Source organism: Larimichthys crocea, chromosome XX (genome assembly GCF_000972845.2).
Source record: "Larimichthys crocea isolate SSNF chromosome XX, L_crocea_2.0, whole genome shotgun sequence".
Taxonomy (NCBI): domain Eukaryota; kingdom Metazoa; phylum Chordata; class Actinopteri; family Sciaenidae; genus Larimichthys; species Larimichthys crocea.
In genome coordinates, this window is record NC_040030.1 from 16,437,606 (window position 1) to 16,452,113 (window position 14,508).

The 14,508-nt window shown below is 44.8% G+C and overlaps 2 protein-coding genes across 5 annotated transcripts in view; one reads left to right on the forward strand and one right to left on the reverse strand.

The window, feature by feature from the left end:
• herc56.1 (HECT and RLD domain containing E3 ubiquitin protein ligase 56.1) overlaps positions 1 to 14,508 on the forward strand; it is an 820,440-nt gene that overhangs the window by 657,809 nt on the left and 148,123 nt on the right. The window lies entirely within an intron of this gene.
• The window catches only part of tead1a (TEA domain family member 1a), a 43,482-nt gene that overhangs the window by 4,137 nt on the left and 24,837 nt on the right, over positions 1 to 14,508 (reverse strand). For all 4 annotated transcript variants that reach the window (XM_027272357.1, XM_027272356.1, XM_027272359.1 and 1 more), the window contains exons 4-11: positions 12,931 to 12,993; positions 8,752 to 8,883; positions 8,573 to 8,622; positions 6,548 to 6,609; positions 4,877 to 5,004; positions 2,264 to 2,437; positions 328 to 468; positions 72 to 224 (exon numbers count right to left, since the gene is read on the reverse strand). In XM_027272357.1, coding sequence (XP_027128158.1) covers positions 72 to 224; positions 328 to 468; positions 2,264 to 2,437; positions 4,877 to 5,004; positions 6,548 to 6,609; positions 8,573 to 8,622; positions 8,752 to 8,883; positions 12,931 to 12,993 — 903 coding nt within the window. The remainder of the gene's footprint in view (positions 1 to 71; positions 225 to 327; positions 469 to 2,263; positions 2,438 to 4,876; positions 5,005 to 6,547; positions 6,610 to 8,572; positions 8,623 to 8,751; positions 8,884 to 12,930; positions 12,994 to 14,508) is intronic.

Genomic DNA, 14,508 nt, shown 5'->3' on the forward strand with positions numbered 1-14,508 from the left:
AGGTGTGTGTTCAGTATGGATCTGTACACACACACACACACACACACACACACACACACTCATGTCCTCACCAGCAGAATAGTGAAGTTCTCCAGCACGCTGTTCATCATGTACTTCTCGGGCAGGTGTTTGAGCTTGTGGATGAAGTTGATCATGTATTCACACATCGGAGAGCGGCTGATTCTGTAGACGAAGCGCCCGTTTTCGAACCTTGCGTACTCCGTCTGAAACGCGGAGAGAGCGGTTACACGTCACTTCAACAAACAACTTCAGTGTCCTTGAAAAGATCCTGGATTACTTTACTGGAGCTTGAAAACGCGTCCTCACCTCCACCTTCTCGACCACCTGCTTGCCGAAGGAGCAGACCTTGGTGGAGCAGGTGATGGTCATGTTCTCCGAGCTCTCGTATTGGCTGGTGACACCGTAGAAGGCCGCCGGGTCGTCCTGCATGTTGTGGTTCAGGTCGGCCTGGAAACCACAGAGCAAGAAGTCAAACGTGAGAGCGAGCCAACAGCGCCCTCTGCTGGGGACAGCAGCTGATAAATCTGTCCTGGATGAACTAAATTCATCAGATTTCATCAGGTTAAAAGAGACTAAATAATCTGTGACAGTTTCTATCTTATTGTTTAATTCACCTTCATATCTGACAGAATCGAGACACATGACCGACGTAAATAACCATGAAGTCATTTATGAAGCCACAAACTTAAAGACAATGTTTAATATGTAAAGTTTACGACACAGCTGCTCTAAATTCATTAACAGCACAACAAAATCATTTTCTATGTGTCTGTAATGGTTCATGCAGCTCTTTGTTATGCTCAGATTGTTTTTATTATTGTTGCTGCTTAACAAAAAAAGTGAAAAAATATTAAAGCACATTATTATTCCTCGATTGAAATGTTCAAATTATATTTATTTACTTTCATTCATGAACAGAAAGATTCGTTTTATTGTTTGAATGTTGAATGAGAGTTCACCGAGTCTGACGGTCGAATGAATTTGTTCAGCATACGTCGCACAAATATCAGGCTACCGAGGACCAGGCATGAAAACATAACGCAGCACGCGTTACGTAAATGCATAAATCCATCAAACACGTTTCAAGTTTTCTAGTTTAAATTTCAGTCTGACATTTTCAGGAATCTCTGAAAAATTATTTTACATTTCTGGACTTTAAAACAAACATTCTGTTCGCACAGCGTGAGTCGACTCCCCGCTGAGCGGAGAAGTTTGGTTTCATGTTTCATCGACTTTATGTGAAAATATAAAAAATACTGGAAGAGACGACGGAGGAGGAAAAACAAGATTAGACGTCGAAGAACGCGCTGCACCTGGATTACAGCCTGACACACACACACACACACACACACACACACACACACACACTGTGCTTTATTAAAGCAGCAGATTATCAGAAACGCCTCATTGTGGTAGATCAGAGAGCTTTTTAATTAAATTCTCACACACACACACACACACACACCTGTTGTTTTCATGTTACGTCTCATCACTGCTCTGTGCCTTTTATAGTCGTTCCTTCCTTCAAACTCCGCCCACCTAAATAGAGATTGTCCAATCACGGCTTAGCAACCGTAACTAGGCACGAAAGGCCCGTCAAGCTTCACATGTTGAAACGTGGTCGACCAAACTCTCTGTGATTTACAGAGTTTTCCGATGGACAGTGAAGTAAACTGCTGACAGCTGTAGCTGCTGTCAGCCAATAGGGGAGCAGAGCCAGTGTCGTGCCAGAACAGGAGCTGTGTAATACGTGTAACACTGAAATAAGACTCCGCGTTACTCTGATGGAAAAGAAATGAGTAAACGTGTGACGCGTCGTGTTGCTGGGATTTTTGAAAGTCCTTCGGTGAGCGGCGGCTCGGAGAACACACACACACACACACACACACACACACACACACACACACAGGTGGAGACAGAGCAACCTCTGAGTCAGGAGGTGAGCAGGTGTTCAAACAAAGCGACCGTGCTTTCATCAACCCACCACCTCCATATCCCAGGTGGAAACACACACACACACACACACACACACACACACACACACACACACACACACACACACCTGTAAGTACAGACAAAGGCTCGGCACTGGGTGGAAAAATACAGCAAAGTGGGCGACGTGCAAACTCTGCTTATTTATGGCTGAAATCATAAAACAGACTTTTAGAAACGTTGGACCGCCAAGGCTGACAGGAAGTGTGTGTGTGTGTGTGTGTGTGTGTGTGTGTGTGTGTCCACTCACCCAGAACTTGATCAGGTAGAAAGCGTTTTGCGGGCCCTTGCCGAACAGCTCCTTCAGCCCGCCCTTCTTCTCGGGGAACTTGTCGTAGATCTGCCTGATGTCCACGCACTCCAGCATCGGGTCGCTGTAGGTCGGGCTGGTCTGGCTGATGTGCACGAACAGGTGCTTGTTGTACTGAGCGAGACGGAGACAGAACAGTTAGATGTTTTATTCTGAAGGTGTAATTCTTCTAGAGTTCTGGACCGATGGATGAACCACAGCGTTCAAGCTGAACGTTTCGTTGAGCGACTCCCCGTTTTGTTTGTATCTCTTGTTCTATGTGCACGGCCTCGAGCATGCTGAGTAAACTGAAGTATTTGCGGTTTCACTCCACTGATCAAAGATGTGGCATCGTACCAGCGACCAGCAATGGCTCCGCAACCTGCAGTTCCTCAAACGTCCACTTGGCTACAGAACATGTCAATAGCTTTATAGCTCTACAGCTAAGCATTTTTTGGTCCACTGATGATCCGCGTCTTTGACCATTTTTAGGAGCCAGGAGCCGGACAGGACAGCCAACAAGGCGACGACCAGCAACGCAAAGTTTCAAAACATCGCTTCAGAAGTGGATACGCTGTCCACTCTTTATACGGTCAGTGGTTAGTGGTCAGGATAACGAGTTCATTTCATCTCAAGTTATTTACATTAATATCTCGGAAATGACAAATGTTGTAATCTCGAGATAACGAGACTTACTCCTCCTGCTGTTAATCTTTCCTGCTCGGCTGGTCGGGCAGCACGCGGGAGAGACGGCGTCCTTGTTGAGCCGCATTTTGTAATAAACGTCCAAAATGTAATAACTTTTTCATTTCATTTTGTAATAAAGCCGCATTTTGTAATAAATTTTGCCGCATTATGTAATAAGTTATTACATTTTGACAAGATTATTACAAAATGCACTTGCAACTTTTTTATTTTCTAGGAAATGTAATAACATGGTGCATTATGAAATAACAATTCTAAAGCATAGTTTATTTGTTTGTTAATTGTATTTTATTTTACTTTAAAGTATTTGTAAAAGCTAGGACTATTATTAGTATCACTGTATTAGCCTAGTAGCAGTACTTAGCAATTACTATCAGTACACTATTCAAAGGTTGCATTAACAGAGAATATTATGTAAATTGCAGATTTTTTGCATTTGGTAATAATCTTGTCAAAATGTAATAACTTATTACATAATGCGGCAAAATTTATTACAAAATGCGTTCGGGCAGTTTATTACAAAATGATATGAAAAAGTTATTACATTTTGGACGTTTATTACAAAATGCACCGTTATTACAAAATGCGGCTCAACAGAACTTTGTACCGACGTCGGCGTTGCGAAACTCCTGAAAATGACACACGGGCGCTCCGGAGTCGACACTGAGACACTGTAGCCTTGTATTTAATCGCGTACTGTAACGTACACTGTGCATTTCTTCACAACCCGTCGATCAGTGCGTCATGTGTGACGGAACGCAAATAAACTAAGACGTTACATCGAGAAACCAAAAAAAAGAGACCTAAAAAAAAATGATGACCTGTTATCTCAGGATAACAACATTCGTCATTTCATGACCGCCTTGGGCTTCCGTAGAACTTTAATCACAGTTTACTGTAAATCAACCACAAAAGTGGTCGGAAAGAATCTTTTCAGCGGCGGGGCGGCTTCTTTTATGTTTTCCAAACCCAAAAACACAAAGAGTAATGACGGACTTGGATAATCAATAACAGCTGCTGCTGCTGCTCGGGTACGTACAACCTTCAAAATAAAGGTTCGGGTTGGTCGTGTTGACGCTGTAGGGGAACTTTTAATTTATTGGTTGTTCAAGGAAGGAACAAAGATGAAATATAAGATTTTTAATATTATAATATTTTTTGCAAAGAACCTTAAATAGCACAAAAAGGTTCTCCAGTGAACTCATCACATAAAAACATGAACACACATTAAACATGGATGTTACAGAGGCCACAGCGTGCCCGTTCACAGGCCGTGGAGCTGAACCTGCAACCACATGGGGGCAGCATCGAGGTCTGAGAGGTCGGGGGAAACTTTCCAGACATCTGTACTTGAGATTGTTGCATCAGTACGTCTCATTGCGAAGGCCTCGTCGCTTGCAACGTTGAAATCGAGCTGACCTTCAGGTCAGAAAGGTTTATTTACCCTCGAGCCGCAAGGCTGCAGCCGACGCCGAATGCTACATTTCGTGCCCGAGGCCGTCGTTTACAGTCAAATTATGCCGAAAACGTGACACCTTCTGACAACAGAGTCGATTTCAAAGTCAACAAAGAGCCGTGGAGGGTTTTTTTTAACTGTCCAAACAGAAAGCGACAAGATGAATGCCAGCTGTCGATGAGCCCGAGGTAGAAAAATGACAGTGTGTCCACGGCGTGGCAGGATGACGGATAGAGCGAGCGGACGCAGAGATAGAGCTTTACAAAGGTTATTCATAACGAGGATACACACAAAGGGCTTCAGCGCTGTTCACCGCTGTGGGGTTATCTGTCATCTCTGTTTATGGGACAATAGGGAGAGCTTATTGTGTGTGTGTGTGTGTGTGTGTGTGTGTGTGTGTGTGTGGTACTCACTGCCTCCTGGTCTCTCTGCGTCTCCAGGAAAGACGAAAACTCCACCAGTCGTAGTTTGGTGGTGCCGATGGAGCGACCCTGCCACGCCGGCTCTCTGTGTGTTTGGGCTGCAGTGGGAGGCTCGTAGCCTAGAAGACACACACACACACACACACACAAACACACACACACACACACTCTCTGTTTAACCTCCACCCCTGCCATCACTCGCGTACAATCACCTCATTCTAACGGGGTTAGTCATAATGCGAGCGTTTCATTCTTACCGGAGTCTCGTGGACAAAGACTGACCGAGGCGAGATTGGCGGCGACGAAAAGTGCTCAACAAAAAGTGAGGTGTGAAGGTGCAACAATGACGAGGACGCGGGGAAATCTCTCGGGCGCTGACTCAAAACTCGCACACTCCATTTGTGCCATTGTTAACTGACAGCTGCCATCGGCCCGCTTTGAGTAAAAACTTACAACCCTGCGGGGACCTCGAAAACACAGAGGCAAAGGCAGGCGAGAGCCGCGCTCTTAAATGATTAAAAAAATAGTTTTTGTTTGGCTGAAACTGTCGTGAATGTTTTTATCAGAAGGGGCTTTTCCTACAACAGTAGTTAAGATGTGAGGCGAGGTGACTTTTGAACGTCTGTCTCTGTACAACAGAGCATGAGTGACGTCGGCCACCAAAAATCATCAAAGACGTGGATCATCAGGTCGAATGACGCCTTAATCCTGCAGAACTTTAATATAACTTGAACAGTCGAGATTAAGCGGTAACCTCAAAGCCAGAAAACTGCAGTTCCTCTAATGTCCACTTGAGTCTGGCTCCAGAAGTGAGTCAGTCTCCATAAGTCCCCATGTCCAAATGTCCAACTTCACAGCAGAAATAAACATGTTTACAGCCTGGTACAAAAAACAGTTTTGGTCTCTGTAGCTAATTTCCCCGTTCATGACAACTGTACTGAGGGTGAATTTATATACAACTCACCTGTTCACATTATATTAAGGCTTAAAGTTATGCAGGATTAAGAGCGTGGACGCTTTGATTGACAGGTGGGTGTGGTTACAGGGGCAGGGTCCAGGTCTTTGCCTATTGTTTGGATCAGCAGTAGTAGTAGTACCACACAACGGCTGTTCAAAAACCTGAACCGGATACTACGTCCATGTTTTATCCAGCCAAGATCATTTCTGGGAGTTGCAGAAGAATAAATTTAAATAACACCCAAAAAACTCAGTAAATGAGAATGTGTATTTCTAACTATGAACGTTCTTTTAGGTCTTCCCTGAACAGTTTCTGGCAGAAGCAGCAACATGCTGTTATCTCAGCGCTCTGTACACTACCCGGTGATTCAAATCAAGAAATTGCAGTACGGTAATGTGATGTGAACTTAATTAGGAATATCACCGAGGATATATGTACTCATTTCTTTGCAGTTTGACTTTAATATTTTTTGGGAATTAGGGCAGAGTTATTCATTACAGGCGATGTGAGAAAAGTCAGATTGACATCATTTTTCTCTTTCTGACCTCTTCACAGGACAAACCTCAGGGTGCGCTGGAGACCCGAGAGCTCAGACAAAGTAGAAAAGAAATCACCCCGCGGAGAACCGGTGGCCTAAATGGCAGGAGAGAGGACCTCCTGTTCGCTCTACAGAAAGGAGATAATTGTACCGTGGTCTCTCTCACCTGAGATTGTGGTGGTCCCTGCTGTCTGCACAGAGTAGGCTTGCTGAGAAAACGGCTTGATACTGAGAGAAACACACAAGACAGACAGACAGACAGACAGACAGACAGACGAACAGACAGACAGACAGGAGAGCATTAAAAAGGCTGAAAGAAGAAGAGACGCACATTATACAGAGAAGAATTCTGCTCTGTGTCTCGTATGAACTTGAAGCAGGAGCACAGATGTCAAGAGCATCTCTGAGTTCAGTAAAAAGCTATACCAGCCCCATTTACTACCATTACCATCACCACCACGCGGTCACGTAACAGCAGCTGGGCGATGAAACGACAGAGAGTTTGAAGCACAATGAACAGAAACTAACGTGAGATCTGGAAACAGGTTCACCAGATTCAGAACTCTGCGTTATATATTTTATATTTTATATCAGTCGCGATGTGACGAGACGAGGAACGATTCAAGCCATCAAACGTGAGAGACAGTTTCTTAAATATCAGCTGAAAGAAAGACGGAACTTCTACAACATGGGCACCTATGGAGGATGAAATGTTCTGGAGCCAACCTCAAGTGGCCGCTCGAGGAATTACAACTAGAGGTCGTAAAATCTCCAAGACCGTGAAACGAAGTGCCAAAAAACTGCAGTTCCTCTAACGTCCACTTGAGGCTGGCTCCAGAAGTGAATCTAGTCTCCATAAGTCCCCATGTCCAAATGTCCAACATGTTTAGAGCTTGGTACAATAAAAGGCTTTTGGTCTGTAACATTTATGAATCTATTTTGGCGACTACACCGGGTGGCCGGGCTCGAGCTTGGACATCTGGAAGGAGCTGGGAGTAGAGTGAGCACGTATGAGTATACATACATATATATATACTGTATAATATAATATATGTCCTTGTTTGTTTTCATATACTGAGGGTTTATTGTCTTTTCCCTTTGTTCAGTTCAGTTTGGAGAGAATGGACGACGCTCAGTGCACTTTTATGTTTGCATGTTTACTCATTGCTGCTGGTTATTGTACTCTCTGAAATAAAGAGCTGCTTTAAAAAAAGATGATTATGTTTGATGATGGAAGACTATTGTGATATTTATATCTACTGCAACCACATACTCATGAAACGACACATAAACGAGATACAGTACAGTCGAGTAACGTCTGAATCAATCCATGAAGAAATACTCAACAAATAAGGTTCACGATTTTTCTCAAAGTACGAAGCGGCACGACCGAGCAATCGAGGCGACATGATCGGAGAAGGCTGAAGTTTCCCACTAGGGAGTCAACTGGATGTTGATGTCGTGGTCATCGGTTTTTGAGAGGTTCAGCTGTAGGTGGTGTTCCTTCATCTTATGTTTATATGTCTGAGAGGAATTCAGAGATTGTCAGGAGGAAATGACAGATAGAGCAGAGTGTCGTCTGCATAGCAGTGATACGAGAAGCCATGCGAGCAGATAATCTGACCCAGAGAGGTGGTGGGACCACCACAAGGTCTTAGTCGGTAGACCACAGAGGTCTCACTGAGGTAAACTGAGAGGGGTGCCCCCGCACTGAGCCCTGGGGCACCCCTGTGGTGAGATGTGGACAACTGTCCAAGCCAGGATACGTTGAATGAGCGCCCCAGTGAGCTAGGATAACGTCTGTATGACCAAACAGGCGACCGACCGTATGTCGAGCCATAGGTCAGCCCTCGGCCTTGCTGTCTTTTAGGATTTGTGCAGGTTGCATCGGTAAGCGAATATTTACATACGTTGACATAATTTTAACCCTGTCAATGGACGAGCAAAGAAATCACATCAGAAGTTATCTCGTGACAATTTCTGTACACAGCAAGTTTAGAGCGAGCTTCTTCTAAGAGGCAGAAACCTTCCCGACGACCGTCTGCCACGGCGTATGAGGCTGACGTCACGCTTTAATCAAACAGTTATCGTCAGCAGAGTTAGAACTGGGAGAACTGGGACAGGCAGTCATCAACACATCGACCAATAAAAGGTCAACGAGTCTCAAATCAAAGTCTTCAGTCTGACTTACTCTTCTGTGGCGGAGCTGGACTGTCCTCCAGGAATCATCCCCTGCCACAGCTGAAAACACACACACACACAAACACACACATTAATATACTGGACTGGTGTGTGTGTGTACACAAGACTTCAAACTAAGCATATGTTTCGACCAGATTGTGTGTGTGCGTGTGTGTGTGTGTGTGTTACCTGTGCGTTGCCAGGGAAGCTGGCCCGTACTATTCCAGGCAGGAGCTTGCTGTGTATGGCGGTGGCTGAGACGATCTGAGCAGACGACATGGAGGAGATGCTCTGCAGAGCTTTCTCCTTGGCATTCTGGTCCTACAGAGACACACACATCATCATCATCATCATCATCATCATCATCATGAATACACTTCACATCCTGGTCCTCGTATGAGGGCGGCAGCAGGAGAACGGTTCATGAGATTTAAAGTTGTGGAGACAAACTGAAGGCCTGAAGGGAAAAGTCATAAAAGTTGTAATTCTGTGATCCGATTGGCTCGTTACGGCAATTCAAGTAAACTGGTGTGATGGGGCTCATTTGCCGACAGTTAAACACAACGCCGGTGCCGTTTTAATGAATCAGAGCTCAGAGAAAACGAACGCAGATCAGTGTCCGACCACCTGTTCACTGCTGTCTGTTGACCCACACTGACCTGTGATCAGCTGAACGGTGTCTCTGTCATTCGTACGTCTGTTCTCACACTATGTAACTTTGGGCTCCGGGTCGGGAGAAGTACGTAACGCTTTACGGCACTAAGTCACACAGCAGCAACTATTTCACTGATTCTGGTGAAACTGGATCATATTTTATGGAGGAAATGTTTTCTGGTTTTCCCTCTGATGTCCTCCGGCTGCTCCGCCTCAACTCTCTGTGATTTACAGAGTTTATGATGGACAGTGAAGTAACCTGCTGACAGCTGTAGCTGCTGTTAGCTCATGTTAGCTCAGTTTGTTAGCTGCTGTTAGCTCATGTTAGCTCAGTTTGTTAGCTGCTGTTAGCTCATGTTAGCTCAGTTTGTTAGCTGCTGTTAGCTCATGTTAGCTCAGTTTGTTAGCTGCTGTTAGCTCATGTTAGCTCAGTTTGTTAGCTGCTGTTAGCTCATGTTAGCTCAGTTTGTTAGCTGCTGTTAGCTCATGTTAGCTCAGTTTGTTAGCTGCTGTTAGCTCATGTTAGCTCAGTTTGTTAGCTGCTGTTAGCTCATGTTAGCTCAGTTTGTTAGCTGCTGTTAGCTCATGTTAGCTCAGTTTGTTAGCTGCTGTTAGCTCATGTTAGCTCAGTTTGTTAGCTGCTGTTAGCTCATATTAGCTCAGTTTGTTAGCTGCTGTTAGCGCAGTTTGTTAGCTCATGTCAGCTCAGTTTGGTAGCTGCTGTTAGCTCATGTTAGCTCAGTCTGTTAGCTGCTGTTAGCTCATGTTAGCTCAGTTTGGTAGCTGCTGTTAGCTAATGTTAGCTCAGTTTGTTAGCTGCTGTTAGCTAATGTTAGCTCAGTTTGTTAGCTGCTGTTAGCTCATGTTAGCTCAGTTTGTTAGCTGGGCTGCCCGGACTGTGAGCTCAGAGCAGCGGGGGAGTGTTTGTGTTTGTACCACAGGAGCACCGGGAAGACGAAGAAGAAGAAGAAGAAGAAGAAGAAGAAGAAGAAGAAGAAGAAGAAGAAGAGGTTGTTTACAGAAACCGGTAGGGGAGTGGAGCCGGTGTCGTGCCAGAACAGGAGCTGGGCAATGAATTAGCTGACGTCCTCCATCCAATATGACAATACATTTCACATGCTTTGCAGTAATGTTAGCTTTGACTTTGGACTCGGTGTTGTAGTGTGCGCTGGTCGTTTGTTGATGTTAACAGACTCCATTCCTAAGCTAAGGCTCAGCAGCCTCTATGGACATGATGGCAGAGGAGAAGAGAGTAAAGAGGACGCTGACGGAAGAAGCTAAGAAGAGAAAAGGGGAGAGTGAGCGAGCAAGAAGCCGCCGGACAAGAGTAAATGTGGGACTGACTTTTAGTGGTTGGTGTCCATAATTACCACAGCAGGATTAACTTAACGTACTCTTCATGTATTCTAGGCAATGTTGCTTTAAGCCTCCTCTCAGATTTAGTCGATATACCTTTCTCTTTGCGTGCGTACGGGTGTGGTGGTCTGGCTTTTGGTCTGGGGACGAGGGGGAATCGGTGGAAGTCATGGCAACAACAACCTGCAGCAGAGCTAAATGTGCTTTACCCGACACAGTGAACATAACCGGTCGGGGCTGCTGCTGCTGCTGCCGCCTCGGGGCAAGATTTACAGTAAGTCTAAACTTGTGGGCTCATTTGTAACATCTGAAGTCAAAGCAACATGAAACTGGGAGCAGAAAACAGCTGAATGAAATGGAATTAGAGGCGCTGCAATAGCTGGAGAATCACTAATTGGCAGCTTCACTCAAGTTAATTGGCACTGAGAGAAATCTCTCCTCCTAGGGGAGGTAATAACATTATAGGAGGTACTGAGATGGGAATCATGCTGGATTTTCATATTAAATACCAGGAACCATATGGGTTTGATAACATCCTTGACCTGAACTAATTTCTTTGAAACGCCCGGCGCATTCGCGTGTTTCAGGTTTTAACGGGAAATCCAACAGCAGGCGAAGCTTTTACATCACGACAAGAGAGGCTGAGCTAAAAATTAAAAATGTCATTATTTATTCATACTACTTTAGATAATGTGTGAAATGTTTGAGGCTGGTTTATATTTTACTTATTACCAACAAATGTAGAGAATAAACATATCGTATTGAAGATGTCGATCTTTTTACAAATATACAGTCTCGTCAGTACCATCAGTTCATTGGTGACTACAAAAAGAAACACATAGAACATCACCAGACTAAACATTTTCTGGTTTCAGGCTCACAGATGTGACATTTTGACACCTTCTGCTTGGATGTTTGCTTGGTTGGTCGATATATTCTTAAATATTTTTAGGAGCCCATATATTCCTGATGTATTTTATTTCAGGGTGATGTTAGAAATAACTGATTGTGACTAAAATGAAATATTCAAATGTATTTTTACTCAACAAATGTGCTTCTGCTTTAATAATTGTTACTAGCTGTCCGTGACCTGACTCCAAACTTGAAAGTTTCATGTTGTTTTATTGAGCTCCCTGCATCAGTGAGACCTCCATGCTCTACAAACTAAGACCTTTTGGTGGTCCCACCTCCTCTTTGGGTCCGATTATCGGATTGCGTATCTTCTCGGATCACCGATATGCAGACGATACTCCGCTCTATCTGTCATGTCCTCCTGACAACCCCTCGGTCTCTGGACAGATCGCTCACTTTGGATAAAAGTGTCAGCTAAATGACTAAATGATAAATGTTCGTTTGCATCACACGGCACCTTGTAGCTCTATAAACAAAGTATTCTTACTCGCTAACGTGCAGATTTTAGGCAGATGTAGTTTCGGTCGAACAAGACTTTCTGTAGCTGTTTGCTGCTTTCGTTAGTTTTATATCATTGGACGTGAAACATCGTGAACTTTTAAAATGTGAAATTGATTAAAAGAAATAATGCATACATTTACACATAATGAAAATACCAATTAGCTGCAGGCATATCTTTAATAAAACGCTGATTAATATTGTTTTTATGAACTGTGTTCTCCAATAAAACGTCCTCATCGTATGTATGTTGGATCTATATTGATCTAATTAAGCTTTACTATCAATTTAAAATCAGCCGTCTGTCATTTATTTCACGACAGCAAACATCAACCCAGCCCTCGCTTTGTCTCCTTTCAGACGTATGACTGCTCTTCTCGGGAAAACAAGCGCTCCTTTGTTGCTTTACATGAAGTTAATTACAACCAACAGTGAGGAAGGGAAAGAAAGAGAGAGAGGGAGGAGGAGACACGGAGGGGAAGAGATTAATAGACTGAAAGGAGGGTGGAGAGAGGAACAAATGAATGAATGTATGGATATAAGAGAATGACAGGAAGAAGAGGGAGGAAGGGGGGAGCCTTAACAGGCCTAATTAGACACCTAGGATACCGGCGTCGCTGTGACAGGCATCCATCGAGCCACAGAGGAAAGTTCACAACAACAGACCGAGGCTGAATTCAGGTTTTCTGCATCATGCAGTGAAGTAAAGATATTCTTCCATCTGTAAGCTTCATGAATTTATCGATTCTCATGGCGCTAACTGTTGCACTTCATTTCCCAGAGATCACTTCTTCTTCAAATACCGTGACCTCGTTCTCCTTCTTTAAGTTTCTGTAAGCGGCGCCTCAACATCCTCATTCATCAGCTGTGTTTACACCAAACACATCACTTCCTGTCCACCAGAGGATTTTCAAAATAAAAAAGGACCCAGAGCGGTCACATCCTTACCTTTAGTTTGGACTGGAACTCCCTGGATTTTCTTCTGGCTAAGACCTGAATGTGACTGGATACCTGGAGAAGAGGAGAGGAAACAAGGAGAGGAGGAGAGGAAACAAGGAGAGGAGGAGAGGAGAGGAGAGGAAACAAGGAGAGGAGATGAGATGAGAGAAGAGGGGAGGAGAGGAAACAAGGAGAGGAGGAGAGGAGAGGGGAGGAGAGAAGAGAAGAGGAGACAAGGAAAGGAGAGGAGAGGAAACAAGAGGAGAGGAGAGGAGAGAAGAGGAGAGGAGAGGAGAAGAGAGGAGACAAGGAAAGGAGAGGAGAGGAGGAGAGAGGAGAGGAAACAAGGAGAGGAGATGAGATGAGAGAAGAGGAGAAAAGAGGAGAGGAGACAAGGAAAGGAGAGGAGAGGAAACAAGAGGAGAGGAGAGGAGATGAGAGAAGAGGAGAGGAGAGGAGAGGAGAAAAGAGGAGAGGAGACAAGGAAAGGAGAGGAGAGGAAAGAAGAAGGAGAGGAGAGGAGAGGAGAGGGGGGGAGGGGAGAGGAAAAAAGGAGAGGAGAGTGAGGGTATGGCTGAGGAGGACAAGGGACAGGACGAGGAGAGGCCAGGAGTGGGGTTGGTTGGTAGAAAGGAGAGGAGGAAGGACCAACAGTGAGTTGCCATGGTTAGAAGGACTACTGGTACACACACACACACACACACTCTCACACACACACCACCACACACACACACACACCACACACACACACACACCACCCACTCCCCTGACAACGTGAATAGACCCGTCTTTGCTCTCTTAGAGCACCTGGGAACAGAGGCCGAGAACTGAGACGCTAAGATGACACGACGCTTTATGATCTGTCCTAACCTAAACAAACGTATAACACAGCGTATAACAAACGTACTTCAGAGGGGAAACAGCTGTTTAATCAGCATGGTGTGAAAAAAACATTTGCTATAGCATGTACCTGGGAACAATAATGTGTCCAAATGCGCCTGGTTGCTCAAACAAGTCACCTGTACACCACACCACCTGTCAATCAAAGCGTCCACGGTCTTAACCCTGCACAACTTAAGCCTTAATATAATGTGAACAGGTGAGTTGTATATAAATTCACCCTCAGTACAGTTGTCATGAACGGGGAAATTAGCTACAGAGACCAAAACTGTTTTTTGTACCAGGCTGTAAACATGTTTATTTCTGCTGTGAAGTTGGACATTTGGACATGGGGACTTATGGAGACTGACTCACTTCTGGAGCCAGCCTCAGGTGGACGTTAGAGGAACTGCAGTTTGCACAGCCACAGAAGTTGCTGCTTGTTAGGGCCCGAGCACGCCACGCTGGGGCGAGGCCCTATTGGATTTCGAACGCTGAACGACATTTAAAAGTAAATCGCATTTTCGATGGCCCATATCCCTTCGAAAACTCAGGAAAATTTGCCTACCCCCCAAAAGTCGGGCGTGAAATTACGCATTTTGGGGGTCTCGCACATGGACGTGCGCATATGGCTCGACAGCGCCACCTAGGTGTGTGTTTTCGGAGGGGCCCCTCGCCACGGTTTCATCCACGTGTACAGTACGGGTA